The following is a 16,083-nucleotide window of genomic DNA, read 5'->3' on the forward strand; positions in this document are numbered from 1 at the left end:
TCAATGGGTTAAGGATCCAGAGTTGCCATGAGCTGTGGTGTAGGTCACAGATGTGTCTCGAATCTCATATTGCTGCGGCTATGGTGTAGGCTGGCGGCTACAGCCCTGATTCCACCCCTAGCCTGGAAACTTGCACATGCTGCGGGTGCGGCCCTAAAAAGCAAAAAAAAAGGAAAAGAAAAGAAAGAAAAGCCACCTGAAAGGAGAGGAGGAATGTTCACAGATTTATTTAGATCAAAAAGAAATATTATTCTGTTTTCTGATTTGGTAATTAACATGAACCTATGCTCTAAAAAATTTAAAAAAAAAAAAAACAAAAAAAAAAACAAAAACAAAACACTTGGAGTTCCCATCATGGCACAGTGAAAACAAATCCGGCTAGGAACCATGAGGTTGCAGGTTTGATCCCTGGCCTCGCTCAGTGGGTTAAGGATCCAGTGTTACCATGAGCTGTGGTGTAGGTCGCAGATGCGACTCGGATCCTGCATTGCTGTGGCTGTGGTATAGGCCAGCAGCTGTAGCTTCGACTGAACCCCTAACCTGGGAACCTCCATATGCTGCAGGTAGGGCCCTAAAAAGACAAAAATAAAAACAGAACATTTTTGAGTTTTCCACTGATTGTAACCCAAAAACACATTCGCCAAGCCCGTGTCTCTATCTTACAGGAACTTTACTCTGAGGTGCAAACCCAGTACCTCCCGCAGGTGCTTGGCTGCCTGGTGCAGCCCCTGGCTGAGGGGATGGAGGCACTGAGCTTGGCCGAACTCACGCACGCCTTGAAGACGTGCTTCAAGGTGCTCAGCAAGGTGCAGATGCCGCCTTCCTACTTGGACACGGAGCCCACGAGTGGAAGCTCGGTACGTGCTGGGAGGCGCTGGCGTGGCTCTCTGGGCTGAAAGAACCTTGTGCCTCCCAGATAGGAATAGAGACCAGACGACTTGGCGGTAATACCTAAAACACTCTTCTAAAATCCTCCAAAACTTTATGAAAGCGTTTGGCGTAGAATGACCTCCCCCCCTTCATTTCACCCTCTTCCCTGTTGCCTCCTGCTAAGCTAATGGTAGATAATAGCTCACCGTTCAGACCTTTCTATGTGTATGTTTGTTTATGCATCATTTTTACTTTTTATTTTTTTTATTTTATTTTTTACTGTTTGATTTTTAGGGCCGCACCCGCAGCATGTGGAGGTTCCCAGGCTAGGGGTCAAATTGAAGCTATAGCTGCCGGCCTGCGCCACAGCAACGCAGGATCCAAGCCACATCTGCAACCTACACCACAGCTCACGGTAACACCGGATCCTTAACCCGCTGAGCAAGGCCAGGGATCGAACCTGCGCCCTCATGGATACTAGTCAGATTAGTTAACCACTGAGCCACAACAGGAACTCCTAATTTTGCTTTTTTAAACATGAGATATTAGCTCCTGGGGCTGCCATAGCAAAGTGCCACACTGAGCGACAAAAAAAGTTCTTGTCTCGGTTCTGGAGGCCATAGGTCCAAGATGAAGGCATCAGCAAGGTGGTTCCTTCGGAGGCTATGAAGGAGAATCTGGTCCATGCATCTCGCTTGTCTTGTGGTGCTTCGCCAGCCGTCTTCAGCATGCCTGGGCTTGTCGACACACCACCCCAGTCTCAGCCTTCCTCTTCACAGGCCTCTTGTTTCCAATTAAGGTCACGTTCACAGGTGCTGGAGGTTAAGGAACACAGTTCGACCCCTGACATACATTATTCTCTGCCCTCCCTTGGTTTTCATCCAAAAACAGTGCTTGGGGAACACCTTTCCATATCTATGCACAGAGAAGTGTCTCACTGCTTTCTCATTTCCCCAGGGCAGTCTGGGGGATGGCTTTATAGCTCCTTCACCTCCCCCTATCTTGGTGACTTCTAGTGTTTTGCTGTTACTCTGCTGCCCCAAGTGTCCTTGCCCAACCTGTGCCCAGGGCTGCATTTCTCAGGGATCCGTTCCCTGTGATGGGCTGCAGTCAGACCCCTGCCTTTTCACTTGGAGAGACGCTGCCAGATTGTCCTCCCAAAAGACTAACGGTTATCATTCCACAAGCAGATTAAGACCTATGGCCTTTAAATTATTTTTATTTTCTACTTTGTTTAGGGCTTTGAAAGTTCTGCCCTTGAAATCCACTCGCAGCAGTGGTGGCCAGGGCAGTGAACAGACTTGAAAAGCGAAGCAGCCCTGAGGAGAGCTGAGTGTGTTGGTTAGTGCTGGGAGGCAGATGCGCTGCTTGATGGGGCTTGAATCTCAATTTGCAGACTAATAACAGATGGTTCCTTCAGTTTCAAAGTTAGTCCTTTTCTCCCCCCAGCTATTACTGCTATTGGAAAAAAAAATCCTAAAAAGGATGTAAGGTAGAAAATTTAGGCACATGTAGTCTACAAATATAAGTAAATAACAGTATGTTTCAAAAACTGAAATATTGTCTCATTCTTCCCTAGAGAGGACAGTGGGTTAAATGCTGGAAAGTTTTAAATTTAATGTAATTTTTTTGTGTGTGTGCATTACACAAAACCTCAATTTAATTTCTTTTTAAATTTTTGCATTATTTTTAAAATATTTTATGTACTTTCTGTACAAATTGATACAATAAAAACCAAGCGAGCATACAGCATTTTGCATTATTATTTTATCAGGTTTCACATTTTGGCATTAAATAATGATATAAATCAACCAGAAAACGGAATGAAAACACCAATAAAGACAAATATTATCTTAACTTTCTCATATTGTTCTCTTATAATGTCTTTTTTTTTTTAAAGTTCTCTGTGGCATTTATTTTTTTTCCATTTTTTTTATTACTCAAATGAATTTATCACATCTGTAGTTGTATAATGATCATAACAATCTGATTTCACAGGATTTCCATCCCGCAGCCCAAGCACATCCCCCCACCCCCCAAACTGTCTCCTCCGGAGACCATAACTTTTTCAATGTCTGTGAGTCAGCATCTGTTCTGCAAAGAAGTTCCGTCTGTCCTTTTTTCAGATTCCACATGTCAGTGAAAGCATCTGATGTTGGTGTCTCATTGTATGGCTGACTTCACTTAGCATGATAGTTTCTAGGTCCATCCACGTTGCAAAAAATGCTGGTATTTAGTTCTTTTTAATGGCTGAGTAATATTCCATTGTGTATATGTACCACATCTTCTGGATCCACTCCTCTGTCGATGGACAATTAGGTTGTTTCTATGTCTTGGCTATTGCAAATAGTGCTGCAATGAACATTGGAGTACATGTGTCTCTGCGAGTCATGGTTTTCTCTGGATAGATGCCCAGGAGTGGGGTTGCTGGATGAAAGGGTAGTTCTATTTTGAGTTTTCTGAGGAATCTCCATACTGCTTTCCACAGTGCTTGCACCAATTTACAATCCCACCAACAGTGTACTAGTGTTCCTTTTTCTCCACACCCTCTCCAGCACTTATTGTTTGTAGACTTTTGGATGATGGCCATTCTGGCTGGTGTAAGGTGGTACCTCATCGTGGTTTTGATTTGCATTTCTCTAAAAATGAGTGATGTTGAACATCTTTTCATGTGTTTCTTGGCCATCTGTATGTCTTCTTTGGAGAATTGTCTGTTTAGATCTTCTGCAAATTTTTTGAAGGGGTTGTTTGTTTTTTTGGTATGGATCTGCGGAAGGTATGTATAAATTTTGGAGATAAATCCCTCATCAGTGGATTCACTTGCAAAGATTTTCCCCCATTCTGTGGGTTGTCTTTTCATGTTGTTTAGGGTTTCCTTTGTTGTGCAGAAACATTTAAGTTTGATTAGGTCCCATTTGTTTATTTTTGTTTTTGTTGTCAATACTCTGAGAGGTGGACCTGAGAAGATGTTGCTGTGGTTTATGTCAGAGAGTGTTTGGCCTGTGTTTTCCTCTAAGAGTTTGATAGTGTCTGGTCTTCTATCTAGGTCTTTCATCCATTGCGAGTTTCTTTTTGTGTATGGTGTTAGGGAGTGTTCTAATTTCATTCTTTCCATGTGGCTGTCCAGTTTTCCCAGCACCACTTATTCAAGGGGCTGTCCTTTCTCCATTGTCTATTCTTGCCTCCTTTGACATAGATTAGTTGGCTGTAGGTGCGTGGGTTTAATTCTGGGCTTTCTATCCTGTTCCAGTGATCTATATTTCTCTTTGTGCCAGTACCATGCAGTTTTGACAACTGTTGCTTTGTAGTATAGTCTGAAGTCCGGGAGCCTGATTCCTCCAGCTCCATTTTTCTTTCTCAGGATGTCTTTGGCTGTTCTGGGTCTTTTGTGCTTCCAAACACACTTTAAAATATTTTGTTTGCATTCTGTGAAAAAGGTCCTTGGTGATTTGATAGGGATTGCATTGAATCTGTAGATTGCCTTAGGTAGTATGGTCATTTTGATAATATTAACTCTTCCAATCCACGAGCATGGTATATTTTTCCATCTATTTGTGTCATCTTCGATTTCTGTCATCAGTGGCTTGTAGTTTTCAGAGTATAGGTCTTTTGTTTTTTTAGGTAGGTTTAGTCCTAGGTATTTTATTCTTTTGGATGTGATGGTAAACGGGATTGCTTCCCTAATTTCCTTTTCTGCTTCTTCATTGTTGGTATATAGAAACGCTGTCAATTTCTGTGTATTGATTTTGTATCCTGCGACTTTGCCAAATTCATGAATGAGCTGTAACAGTTTTCTGGTAGCGACTTTAGGATTCTCTAGGTATAGTATCATGGACTCTGCAAATAGCGATAGTTTTACTTCTTCCTTTCCAATCTGGATTCCTTTCATTTCTTTTACTTCTCTGATATTGCCATGGCTAGGACTTCCAGAACCATGTTGAAGAGTAGTAGCGAGCGCAGACATCCTTGTCTTATTCCTGATCTCAGCGGGAATTCTTTCAGCTTTTCACCATTGAGAAGGATCTTAGCTCTGGGTTTGTTCACATATGGCCTTTATCATGTTGAGGTAGGTTCCCGTTATGCCCACTTTCTGAAGGGTTTTTATCAGAAATGGGTGTTGGATTTTGTCAAAGGCTTTTCCCATGTCTATTGAAAGGATCATATTGTTTTTATTCTTCAGTTTGTTAATGTGGTGTATCACACTGACGGATTTGTGGATATTGAAGAACCCTTGCATCCCTGGGCTAAACTCCACTTGATCATGATGTACAATCCTTTTAATGTATTGTTGGATGAGGTTTGCTAGTATTTTGTTGAGGATTTTTGCATCAATGTTCATCAGTGAAATTGGCCTATAGTTTTCTTTTTTTTGTGGAGTCTTTGCCTGGTTTTGGTACCAGGGTGGTGGTGGCCTCATAGAATGAGTTTGGGAGTATCCCTTCCTCTGAAATTTTTTGAAATAGTTTCAGAAGAAGAGGTGTTAGCTCTTCTCTAAATGTTTGATAGAATTCGCCTGTGAAGCCATCTGGTCCTGGACTTTTGTTGGTTGGAAGTTTTTTCATCACAGTGTCAATTTCAGTTCTTGTGATGGGTCCATTCATCTTTTCTATTTCATCTTGGTTTAGTCTTGGAAGATTGTACTTTTCTAAGAATTTGTCCATTTCTTCTAGGTTTTCCATTTTATTGGCATATAGTTAGTTGCCTATGGTAGTCTCTTATGATCCTTTGTATTTCTGTGATGGCCATTGCTACTTCTCCTTTTTCATTTCTCATTTTATTGATTTGAGTCCTCTCTCTTTTCTTCTTGATGAGTCTGACTAGGGGTTTCTCAATTTTGTTGATCTTTTCAAAGAACCAGCATTTTGTTTCATTGATCTTTTCTATGGTTTTCTTTGTTTCTATTTCATTGATTTCTGCTCTGATCTTTATGATTTCCTTCCTTCTACTAACTTTAGGTCTTGTCTGTTCTTCTCTCTCGAGCTGCTTTAGATGTAAAGTTAGCTTGCTTATTTCAGCTTCTCCTTGTTTCCTGAGGTGGGCTTGTATTGTTATAAACTTTCCTCTTAGAACAGCTTTTGGTGCATCCCATAGGTTTTGGAGTGTCGTATCTTTGTTGTCATTTGCTCCTAGGTATTTTTAAAATTTTCTCTTTGATTTCTTCAGTGATCCATTGGTTGTTTAGTAGCATGTTGTTGAGTCTCCACGTGTTTGTGTTTTTTGCAGATTTTTTCTTGTTGTTGATTTCTAGTCCTATAGCGTTGTGGTTGGAAAAGATGCTTGATATGATTTCAATTTTCTTAAAGTTACTGAGGTTGGATTTGTAGCCCAGGATGTGGTCCATCTTAGAGAATGTTCCATGTGCACTTGAGAAGAATGTGTATTCTGTTGCTTTTGGATGGAATGTCCTATAAATATCTATTAAGTCCATCTGGTTGAATGCTTCATTCAGGGCCTGTGTTTCCTTATTGATTTTCTGTCTGGTTGATCTGTCCATTGCTGTAAGTGGGGTGTTAAAGTCCCCCACTATGATTGTGTTATTGTCAATTTCTCCTTTTAAGGTTGTTAGCAGTTGCCTTATATATGGTGGTGAACCTGTGTTGGGTGCGTAGATATTTAAAACTGTTGTATCATCTTTTTGGATTGATCCTTTGATCATTATGTAATGTCCTTCTTTGTCCCTTAAAATAGTCTTCATTTTAAAGTCTATTTTGTCTGATATTAGTATTGCTACTCCAGCTTTCTTTTGGTCGCGGTTTGTATGAAATATTTTCTTCCATCCTCTCACTTTCAATTTTTATGTGTCCCTAGAAGTGAAGTGGGTCTTTTGAAGACAGCATGTATATGGGTCTTGTTTTTGTATCCATTCAGCCAATATATGTCTTTTCGTTGGGGTGTTTAGTCCATTCGCATTTAAGGTAATTACTGATATATATGTTCTTATTGCCATTTTATTAATTACTTTGGATTTGTTTTTGCTGCTCTTTTTCCTTTCCTTCTTCTCTTGTTCTTTCTTGCCTATAGAAGTTCCTTTAGTATTTGTTGTAAGGCTGGTTTAGTGTTGCTGAATTCTCTCAGCTTTTGCTTATCTGTGAAGGTTTTGATTTCTCCTTCAAATCTGAACAAGAGCCTTGCTGGGGAGAGTAATCTTGGTTGGAAGTTTTTTCCTTTCATCACGTTGAGTATCTCATGCCACTCCCTTCTGGCCTGCAGAGTTTCTGTTGAAAAATCTGCCGATAGCCTTATTGGGGTTCCCTTGTATGTTATTTGTTTCTTTTCCCTAGCTGCTTTCAAGATTTTCTCTTTGTCTTTAATTTTGGTCAGTTTGATTAGTATGGGTCTCAGGGTGTTCCTCCTTGGGTTAATTTTATATGGTACTCGTTGTGCTTCCTGGATTTGAGTGAGTGATTCCTTTCCCATGTTAGGGAAGTTTTTAGCTATAATCTCTTGGAATATTTTTTCTGTCTCCTTCTCTCTCTCTCTTCTCCTTCTGGCACCCCTATAATACGGACGTTGGTGTGTTTCACGTTGTCCCATAGTTCTCTGAGACGCTCTTCATTTGTTTTCAGTCTTTTTTCTCTTTTCTGTTCTACATCCATAATTTCCACCAATCTGTCCTCCACTTCACTTATTCATTCTTCTGCCTCCTGTATTCTGCTGTTAGCTGCTTCTAGTGAGTTTTTTTTATTTCAGTTATTGTATTTTGCATCTCTTCTTGTTTAAGTTTTATATCTTGTATCTCCTTGGTCAGTGTTTCCTGTAAGTTATCCATCTTTGCCTCCAGTTTTTTTCCAATATCTTTCATCATCTTTAGCATCAACAGTCTAAAGTCTTTTTCCTGGAGGCTGAGAATCTCCTCATGGCTTAGCTGTTTTTCTGGGGTTTTTCCTTTCTCCCTCATCTGAGTTATAGTCCTCTGTCTTTTCATTTTTATAGGTTTTTGGTGTGGTGAGCTTTTTACAGATAGTAGAGTTGAGCCTCTCTTACTTCTGGTGTCTGCCTCCCTTGTGGCTGAAGTCAGCATGGGGGCTTGGTGTAGGCTTCCTGATGGGAGGGGCTGGTGCCTGCCCCCTGGTAGGAGGAGCCGATTCTACTCCCTTTGGTGGGTGGGGCTTAGTCTCTGGATGGGATTAGAGGCAGCTGTGTGCCTGAGGGGTCTTTAGGTAGCCTGTTTACTGAGGGGTGGGACTATGATCCCACCTGGGTTGCTGTTTGCCCTGGGGCTTCTCAGCAGCTGGCTGACAGGTGGGGCCAGATTTTCCCAAAATGGCCCCCTCCAGAGAAAGGCAGCTGCTGAATATTCCTGAGAGCTTTGCTTTCAATGTCCTTCCCTCACAACAAGCCACGTTCACCCCTGTTTTCCCAGAATGTCCTCCAAGAACTGCGGTCAGGTTTGACCCAGATTCCCTTGGAGACTTTGCTTTGCCCTGGGACTCAGTGCACATGAAAGTCTGTGTGTGCCTTTTAAGAATGGGGTCTCTGTTTCCCCCAGTCCCATGGAGCTCTTGTGCACAAGCCCCACTGGCCTTCAATGCCGGATGCTCCAGGGCTCTTTCTGCCAGTGCCAGATTCCCGCACGTGAGAGTTTGATGTGGGGCTCCGAACTCTCACTCCTGTAGGTGAGTCTCTCTCTGTGAACCAGTTAGTTTTTAGTCTGTGGAGCTTCCCACCCAGGAGGTAGGGGCTTGTTTATGCAAAATCGCCCCTCCTACCTCTTGATGTGACCTCCTCTTTTTCTTCTGGAGTAGGGTATCTTTTTTAAGGTTTCTGGTCCATTTTGGTGAAGAGTGCTCAGCCTTTAGTTGTGAATTTTGTTGTTTTTAGGAGAGAAGTTGAGCTCCAGTCCTTCTATTCTGCCATCTTAATCCCCAATTTAATGTAATATTATCTGAGTAACAGTGTAAGAAAAAAGATTGATCCATTAAAGGTTGACATATCATCCCTTTGGAAAAGTCACAGAATATATACACACATATATATGTATGTATGTAAAATATACACTTTGTTCTAGTTTTCATCTCTTATTCTTTGTGCCTCTATTTTACCTTCAGCCTAGTTTCCTCATTCATATTTGTAAATATCAGAAACTTTTTTTTTTTTTGTCTTTTTGTCTTTTTAAGGTCGTACCATCAGCATATGGAGGTTCGGTTCCCAGGCTAGGGGTCTAATCGGAGCTATAGCTGCCAGCCTACACCACAGCAACACAGGATCCAAGCCACACCTGCAACCTACACCACAGCTCACGGCAACTCTGGATCCTTAACCCACTGAGTGAGCCCAGAGATCAAACCCGCAACCTCATGGTTCCTAGTTGGATTTGTTAACCACTGAACCACAACGGGAACTCCAGAAACTTTTTAAATAACCTCTTTGAACCCTGAAAGGTCTAAATGAATATTAAATGTGGGCTCAAGCCAGCACCCCCAAAAGGCGTGGGGCTTTGTCAGCCTCCTCGTTGTGCCTGCCGCCTCTCTCCTGCCCTTTCCATGTCATTATGCATATACATGGACACGGGGAGCCTCTTGGCGTAGAGAATTACGGTTTGAAAAACGGAGTATGCCTTTGTAGCCTGTTTCATTTGAAGTTTGAATCCCTTGGTCTTAACGAGACACACGGTGCAAACTTCCATTTCTTGCAGAGTCCAGTTAGAGGTGACAACACTGAGATAATCGTAGACACAGGCATGGTGCCTCCTGGGGAGGAAGACGCTTCGTTTCCTCCACTCAAATCTGAGGACAGTGGGATCGGGCTGAGCGCCTCATCACCAGAGCTCTCCGAGCACTTGAGGGTTCCCAGGGTGTCCCCGGAAAAAGACGACGTCTGGAAGAAGGGAGGGAGCATGCAGAGGACGCTCCTCTGCATCCAGGAGCTGATTGCCAACTTTGCCCACAAGAATATCTTTGGAGTGCAGCCCTTGGCGTCTGGAGAAGAAGCCAAGTCGGAGGAGCACGCGGGCCCTCGGGATGAAGGCAGGACACGCGGTGTGGAGGCCAGCGACTTGAGCAGGAAGAACTCATGGGAAGCGAAGCCCATCAGCGTGCCCCAGTTCAAGCAGATGCTCTCGGACCTCTTCACAGTCCGAGGGTCTCCATTTAAGATGAAAAGCACGGAGTCACCATCGCCCCTGCCCAGCAGCCCTGGCCGCAGGACGAAGGAGGAGTGGACTGTGGACCAGGTGGTCGTTGACCTGGGAAGCTCGAGGGAGAGCTGCCGGGAGGCCTTTGCTGCCGCCTGCCACCTGCTGCTAGACTGCGCCACCTTCCCCGTGTACCTGTCCCAGGAGGAGACAGAGCGGCTCTGTGACACGCTCTTCCGGCTTCCCGGTGAGAGGGCAGCCCGCTCGGGCCATCCCGAGGAGTCGTGTGGCTGGGGTGGGGGTTGTTTACAGACAGCTGAGATCACACCAGCCCAGAAGGAACTGTTGGTCACATTTGTTTGCTTCCTGATTTTGCAATGAGCATGTACGGTTTTGATTGGTGTCTTGCTGGATGGAAAAGCAATGAGGCTGGGACTGGATTTTTTTTTTCTTTTTTTTTTTTTGTCTTTTGTCCTTTTTTAGGGCCGCATCCATGGCACATGGAGATTCTCAGGCTAGGGGTCCAATCCGAGCTGTAGCTGCCAGCCTGCACCACAGCCACAGCAACACCAAATCCGAGCCATGCCTATAACCTACACCACAGCTCATGGCAACACCGGATCCTTTAACCCACTGTGTGAAACCAGGGATCAAACCCGCGTCCTCATGGTTACTAGTCAGGTTCGTTGGTCACTGAGCCACAGTGGGAACTCATGAGATTGGATCTTTAAACAGTGGGCATCCAGCACAGCACAGAAGTCCGTCCCAGAATGGTCTGGGACATAAAAGGTGCTTGATCATACTCAGTAGACTGTTTCGTGAGAATTGCTGTTAAGCTCCATGTGTTAGTTTGCTCGGGTTGCCATAACAAAATGCCACAAACACAATGACTTAGACAACAGAAACCTGTTGTCTCACGGGTCTGAAGGCCAGGAGGCTGAGGTCAGTGTGTTGGCGGGGCCATGCTCCCTCTGAAGATGCTGGGAAGGGTGTGCTCCCCGCTCTCCTTGAGCCTCTGGTAGCTCCTGGGCTTGTGGCAGCCCTAATCTAATCTTTCCTCAGCCTTCTTCCTGTGTGCGTGTCTGTGTTCTAATTTCCCTTCCATGAGGAACCAGTTCTATTGGATTAGGGGCCCACCCTGCTGTACCAGGACCTCATTTTAACTAATTACATCTGCAGGACCAATTTTCCAATAGAGTCGCATCCTGAGGTCCCAAGGGTTCAGACTTCACCCTAGGAATTTGTATCAGGAGACAGTTCAACCCGTAACAGGCAGTGTCCTAGCTTGGCTGGATGGCTGAAACGACAGAAATTTATTTTCTCACCATTCTGGAGCTAGACGTTTGAGATCAAGGTGCCCACGTAGTCAGTTTCTGGGGAGCTCTGTCCCCTTGGTTACAGACTGCTCCCTTCTGCTGGTGTGCTCACACCCTGGCGGTGCAGGGGGGGGCTCTCTGTTGTCTCTGACTAAAAGGACACCGTCCCATCAGGCCACACCTGCAGACCTCATCTAGACCTAATCACCTCCCGTAGGCCCTGCCTCCAAATACCATCACGCTGGAGGCTGGGGCTTCAACATATGAATTTTGGGCAGACACACTTGAGTCCATCATAGACAGTGAACCCTTTAGAGAAACAAGGGGGAGTTCCTGTTGTAGCTCCGCAGGTTAAGAACCGACATAGTGTCTGTGAAGATTCGGGTTCGATCCCTGGCCTCACTCAGTGGGTTAAGGAGCCAGCCATTGCCTTGAGCTGCAGCATAGGTCACAGATCTGGTGTGGCCATGGCTGTGGTGTAGATCACAGATGCAGCCCCCATCCGACCCCTCGCCTGGGAACTTCCATATGCCGCAGGTGCAGCCGTCAAAAGGAAAAAGAGGAAAAGGGATAGAGGGGAAGGTGGAAAGCAAGAAAGAGTGATTAAGTTGGGAAGAGCAGAGGGTGAATGAAGCCCTCCCTTCTCATGGTCATTACCTTGAACTTCCCATGCAGTTGGCTCTCGGCTCACGAGCTGCAAATGACAGTATACTTGGAAGAAATGCATTTAGAATTGGTATCTTCAGTATATTTTTGGCTTCTTTTAAAGCTAATGCCATGTGCCCTGCCACCGAGAGAGCTCTGAAAACACGTTTTGGACTCGACACCAAAAAATGCGACTTTTACTATATGTAAATCTGAAAAGTTTTTTTTAATAAAATGCAGATTTTTACTATATTTGATTTTTTTTTTTTTTTTTTTGGCTTTTTACCATTTCTTGGGCCGCTCCCGCTGCATATGGGAGGTTCCCAGGCTAGGGGTCAAATTGGAGCTGTAGCTGCCAGCCTACGTCAGAGCCACAGCAGCGAGGTATCCGAACTGGGTCTGCAACCCACACCACAGCTCATGGCAATGCCGTATCCTTAACCCACTGAGCAAGGCCAGGGATCGAACCCACAACCTCATGGTTCCTAGTCGGATTCGTTAACCACTGCGCCACAACGGGAACTCCCTATATTTGAATATTTTAAATGAAAAGCAAACATCTGTAATCATCTCAAAGCCCCGAGACCGACTTTTACAGAATTGGAATAATATGAGGGGAGCACCCATGGCACAGTCGGTGGGTGCTTGGTGCTTCTATGAATAACGTGACAAACGCATGAAACCAGACTTAGTCCCATTTGTCCTCTGGCCCTGAATGGGGACATTGGATCGTGTCGCCACCTAAAGGTTATCACACCCCCTCCAGGTGACTTCCCGGATCTAAAGGTGTCTTAGGACCTGCACGCTGGGGAGCCAGGCCCGTGTAGTTTTGTCTGTTCCCCATCAGCTCTGGTTGGCTTCCTTCCAGGAGCAGGCGATCCCAGTTTTCCGTCTTGGCTGAAATCCCTGATGACCATTTGCTGCTGTGTGACCGACTGCTACCTCCAGAACGTGGCCATCTCCACCCTGCTCGAAGTGATAAACCACTCGCAGTCCCTGGCACTGGTCATTGAAGACAAGATGAAACGCTACAAAAGCTCTGGACACAACCCGTTCTTCGGCAGGCTGCAGATGGTGACTGTTCCTCCCATCGCTCCGGGAGTACTGAAAGTCGTCGCAGAGAAAACAGACTTCTATCAGGTACTTCCCACCGGGAGGAGGGAAGCTGGGACCCTGGGACCCTCTTCCCAGACTGTTTGACATTGTGGTGGTGGTGACGAGGCATATGGTGGCTCTGGTGGCTGGAGACCTGTCCCTGCCTCGTCCGCCTATCTCACCCAGGCACCTGGCGCAGTTTCTGGCCCCGCAGCAAGTGTTCGGTAATATGGGTGTTCACGTTTAGGCTGACTGGACCCCATGTGTAAGGATTGCTAAGTTATCTAACCATACAGAAAAGAGCCTGCCCAATTTGTGAGGCTAGAGGCTTTGAAGTTACTGAGCCTCAAGGAAAAGTTAGTCCTTGTCAAATTTAAGGAAGGTGGTGAGCAGGTATTATCCATCTTTCTTGGGGACAGAGTAAGAAAATAAGGTATCAATCAGCTATGATGGAAAAAATAAAAATCATTTTAAAAAAGAAAGAAAGAAAAGAAGGTATCAGGAGTTTCCATTGTGGCTCAGCAGGTCAAGAATCCAACTACTATCCATGAGGACCCAGGTTCAATCCCTGGCCTCGCTCAGTGGGTTAAGGATCTGGAGTTGCTGCAAGCTGTGGCATAGGTTACAGGTGCAGCTCGGATCTGACGTGGCTGTGGCATAGGCCAGCAGCTGTAGCTCCGGTTTGACGCCTAGCCTAGGAACTTCCATATGCAGCAGGTTTGGCCCCAAAAAGACCCCCCCCCCCAAAAAAGAGAAAGATAGAAAATAAGTTATCATCAGGGTCATATTGCAAGAAACTGAAAGATTCTCCTGCTAGCCCGTGGGATAAAAGTGAAGATTATTATGAAGATAGGCGAGCCTGTGGAAGTCCAAGGGCAGGAGCAGGATGCAGCTGGGACTCAGGGTGTCACACCTGGGAAGCTGTACAGCACCCTGCCAACCAGGATCAACTTGGTTGCCACTTGACCTTCAGTCTGCCTCAGGACCCTCAAGCTTGGTTCTCCTGGCTAATGACACTTGTATTTCTTCCTTATCATTCTGAACTAACCAGGCAAGGCTATTAAACAGGCAGTCAGTGGGACACCCTTGAGTCAGGTACCTTCTGCTTGTCCAGTCACTGACCGCAGCAGGGACTCAGACAAGGGAGAAGTAGGCGTGTGGTATAGAAAGGGACAGGCCCACTCACTCGGGCCTGTAGATGGGACACTACTCCCGTGCAGGTGGTAGAGGCAGCAGGCACCCTGAGAACTCGGCGATGCTAAGGAAGAGACATTTGAGATGTCTTACGTGTGAGTGAGATGGAGATTCCCAGGCTAGGGGTCCAATCGGAGCTATAGCTGCCGGCCTACACTAGCGCCGCAGCAATGCCAGATCCTTAACCCACCGAGCGAGGCCAGGGATCGAACCCGCAACCTCACGGTTCCTAGTTGGATTTGTTTCCACTGGGCTGTGATGGGAACTCCCCTTGTAGATCTCGGTAGCCATCCTCTGAAGGGCTTTGGAAATGGGCTGGCTCTTCATCTCTTTGGGATGAGCTCTTCTCAAGCCAATCATCTAACTGAGGCCACCTCTCAGCTTTGTTTCCTTTTGTTTTTCTTTTTCTCTTTCTTTCTCTCTCTCTCCTTCCTTTTTTTTTTTTTTTTTTTTGGCCATGCCCATGGCATGTGGAAGTTCCAGACCAGGGATCAAACCTGTGCCACAGCTGCAACCTGAGATATAGCAGTGACAACGCCAGGTCCTTAACCCACTGTACCACCAGGGAACTCCCTTTAATTATTTATTGATTGATTGATTTTAATTTTTCACTTTTGGCTAAACTCATGGCATGTGGAAGTTCCTGGGCCAGGGGTTGAACCTAAGCCACAGCAGTGACAATGCCAGATCCTTAACCACTAGACCACCGGGGACCTCCTCCTTTTCTCTTTTTTTTTAAATAGTATTATTTAGATATAATTCACTCATTTAAAGTACACAATTTGGAGTTCCCATCGTGGCTCAGCAGAAACGAATCTGGCTAGTATCCTTGAAGGCAAATGTTCGATCCCTGGCCTTGCTTAGTGGGTTAAGGATCCGGTGTTGCCGTGAGCTGTGGTGTAGGTTGCAGACATGGCTTGGATCTGGCATTGCTGTGGCTGTGGTGTAGGTGGCAGCTGTAGCTCTGATTAGACCCCTAGCCTGGGAACCTCTGTATGCCATGGGCGCAGCTCTAAAAGACAAAAGTAAAGTAAGTACACAATTCAGTGGTTTTTTTAATTGTATGTGTAGAAATGTGCCATTTTCCTTGTTTTCTGTATGTCATATCTTTTTTCCGCCTATTTCCCTCTTGCTACTTTCTTTTTCATTAAGTGAGTATTTTCCAGTGTAGTATTTTAGTTCTCAATGATTTTGTCCATGTATTTTTGGAATTACTTTATTTAGCAGTTAGTCTAAGGTTTACGATCTACTTCTCCTCAGAACTAGCTTCTCTTTCGTGCTGTATTCCTGTGGGCTATAGAAACATTCCTGTGGAGGAGTTCCCGTCGTGGTGCAGTGGAAATGAATCCGACTAGGAACCATGAGGTTGCCGGTTCAATCCCTGGCCTTGCTCAGTGGGTTAAGGATCTGGCGTTGCCGTGAGCTGTGGTGTAGGTCACAGACGCGGCTCGGATCTGATGTTGCTGTGGCTGTGGTGTAGGCCAGCAGCTGTAGCTCTCATTGGACTCCTAGCCTGGGAACCTTCATATGCCGTGGGTGCAGCCCTAAAAAGCAAAAAAAAAAAAAAAAATCCCGTGGAATAGCTCTCTTCCTCTTCCCCTCTTGTGCTATTCGGGTCATGCATATTACATCTGTATTTGTTACAACCCCAACAACACATGGGTATAAGTATTGCTTTATATAACCTCATGATGTTTAAAGACGTTGGGAGAAGAAAGGGAAACAACTGTATGTATTTATAGTTTGCTCTGTTAACCTCCTTAGATACCATCCTGGCTGTCTTCACTCGTGGATCTGAGTTAGCATCAGGTGTTGTTTCTTTACTCCAGTACAGCTTTGCTTGTGCTGTTATTGCCAGTTATAGTCCTATGTGTTATATGCCCCCCAATA

General features: G+C 45.1%; 1 protein-coding gene across 14 annotated transcripts in view; it reads left to right on the forward strand.

Moving 5' to 3' along the window:
* The window catches only part of DOP1B (DOP1 leucine zipper like protein B), a 134,498-nt gene that overhangs the window by 64,981 nt on the left and 53,434 nt on the right, over window positions 1–16,083 (forward strand). For 7 of the 14 annotated variants that reach the window (XR_014825162.1, XR_014825163.1, XR_014825159.1 and 4 more), the window contains exons 13-15: window positions 666–857; window positions 9,506–10,190; window positions 12,773–13,044. Coding sequence is in view for 5 of the 14 variants with exons in the window: in XM_003132763.5 (XP_003132811.3) it covers window positions 666–857; window positions 9,506–10,190; window positions 12,773–13,044 (1,149 nt within the window). In the remaining 9 variants the exon portion in view is untranslated. The remainder of the gene's footprint in view (window positions 1–665; window positions 858–9,505; window positions 10,191–12,772; window positions 13,045–16,083) is intronic. The other 7 variants (XR_014825164.1, XR_014825160.1, XM_084992052.1 and 4 more) reach the window with 3 other exon arrangements.

Source organism: Sus scrofa, chromosome 13 (assembly GCF_054392235.1).
Source record: "Sus scrofa isolate SSC_HxYL_T2T_F1_AM1 chromosome 13, Sscrofa_HxYL_maternal_Yorkshire_Landrace_v2.0, whole genome shotgun sequence".
Lineage (NCBI taxonomy): Eukaryota > Metazoa > Chordata > Mammalia > Artiodactyla > Suidae > Sus > Sus scrofa.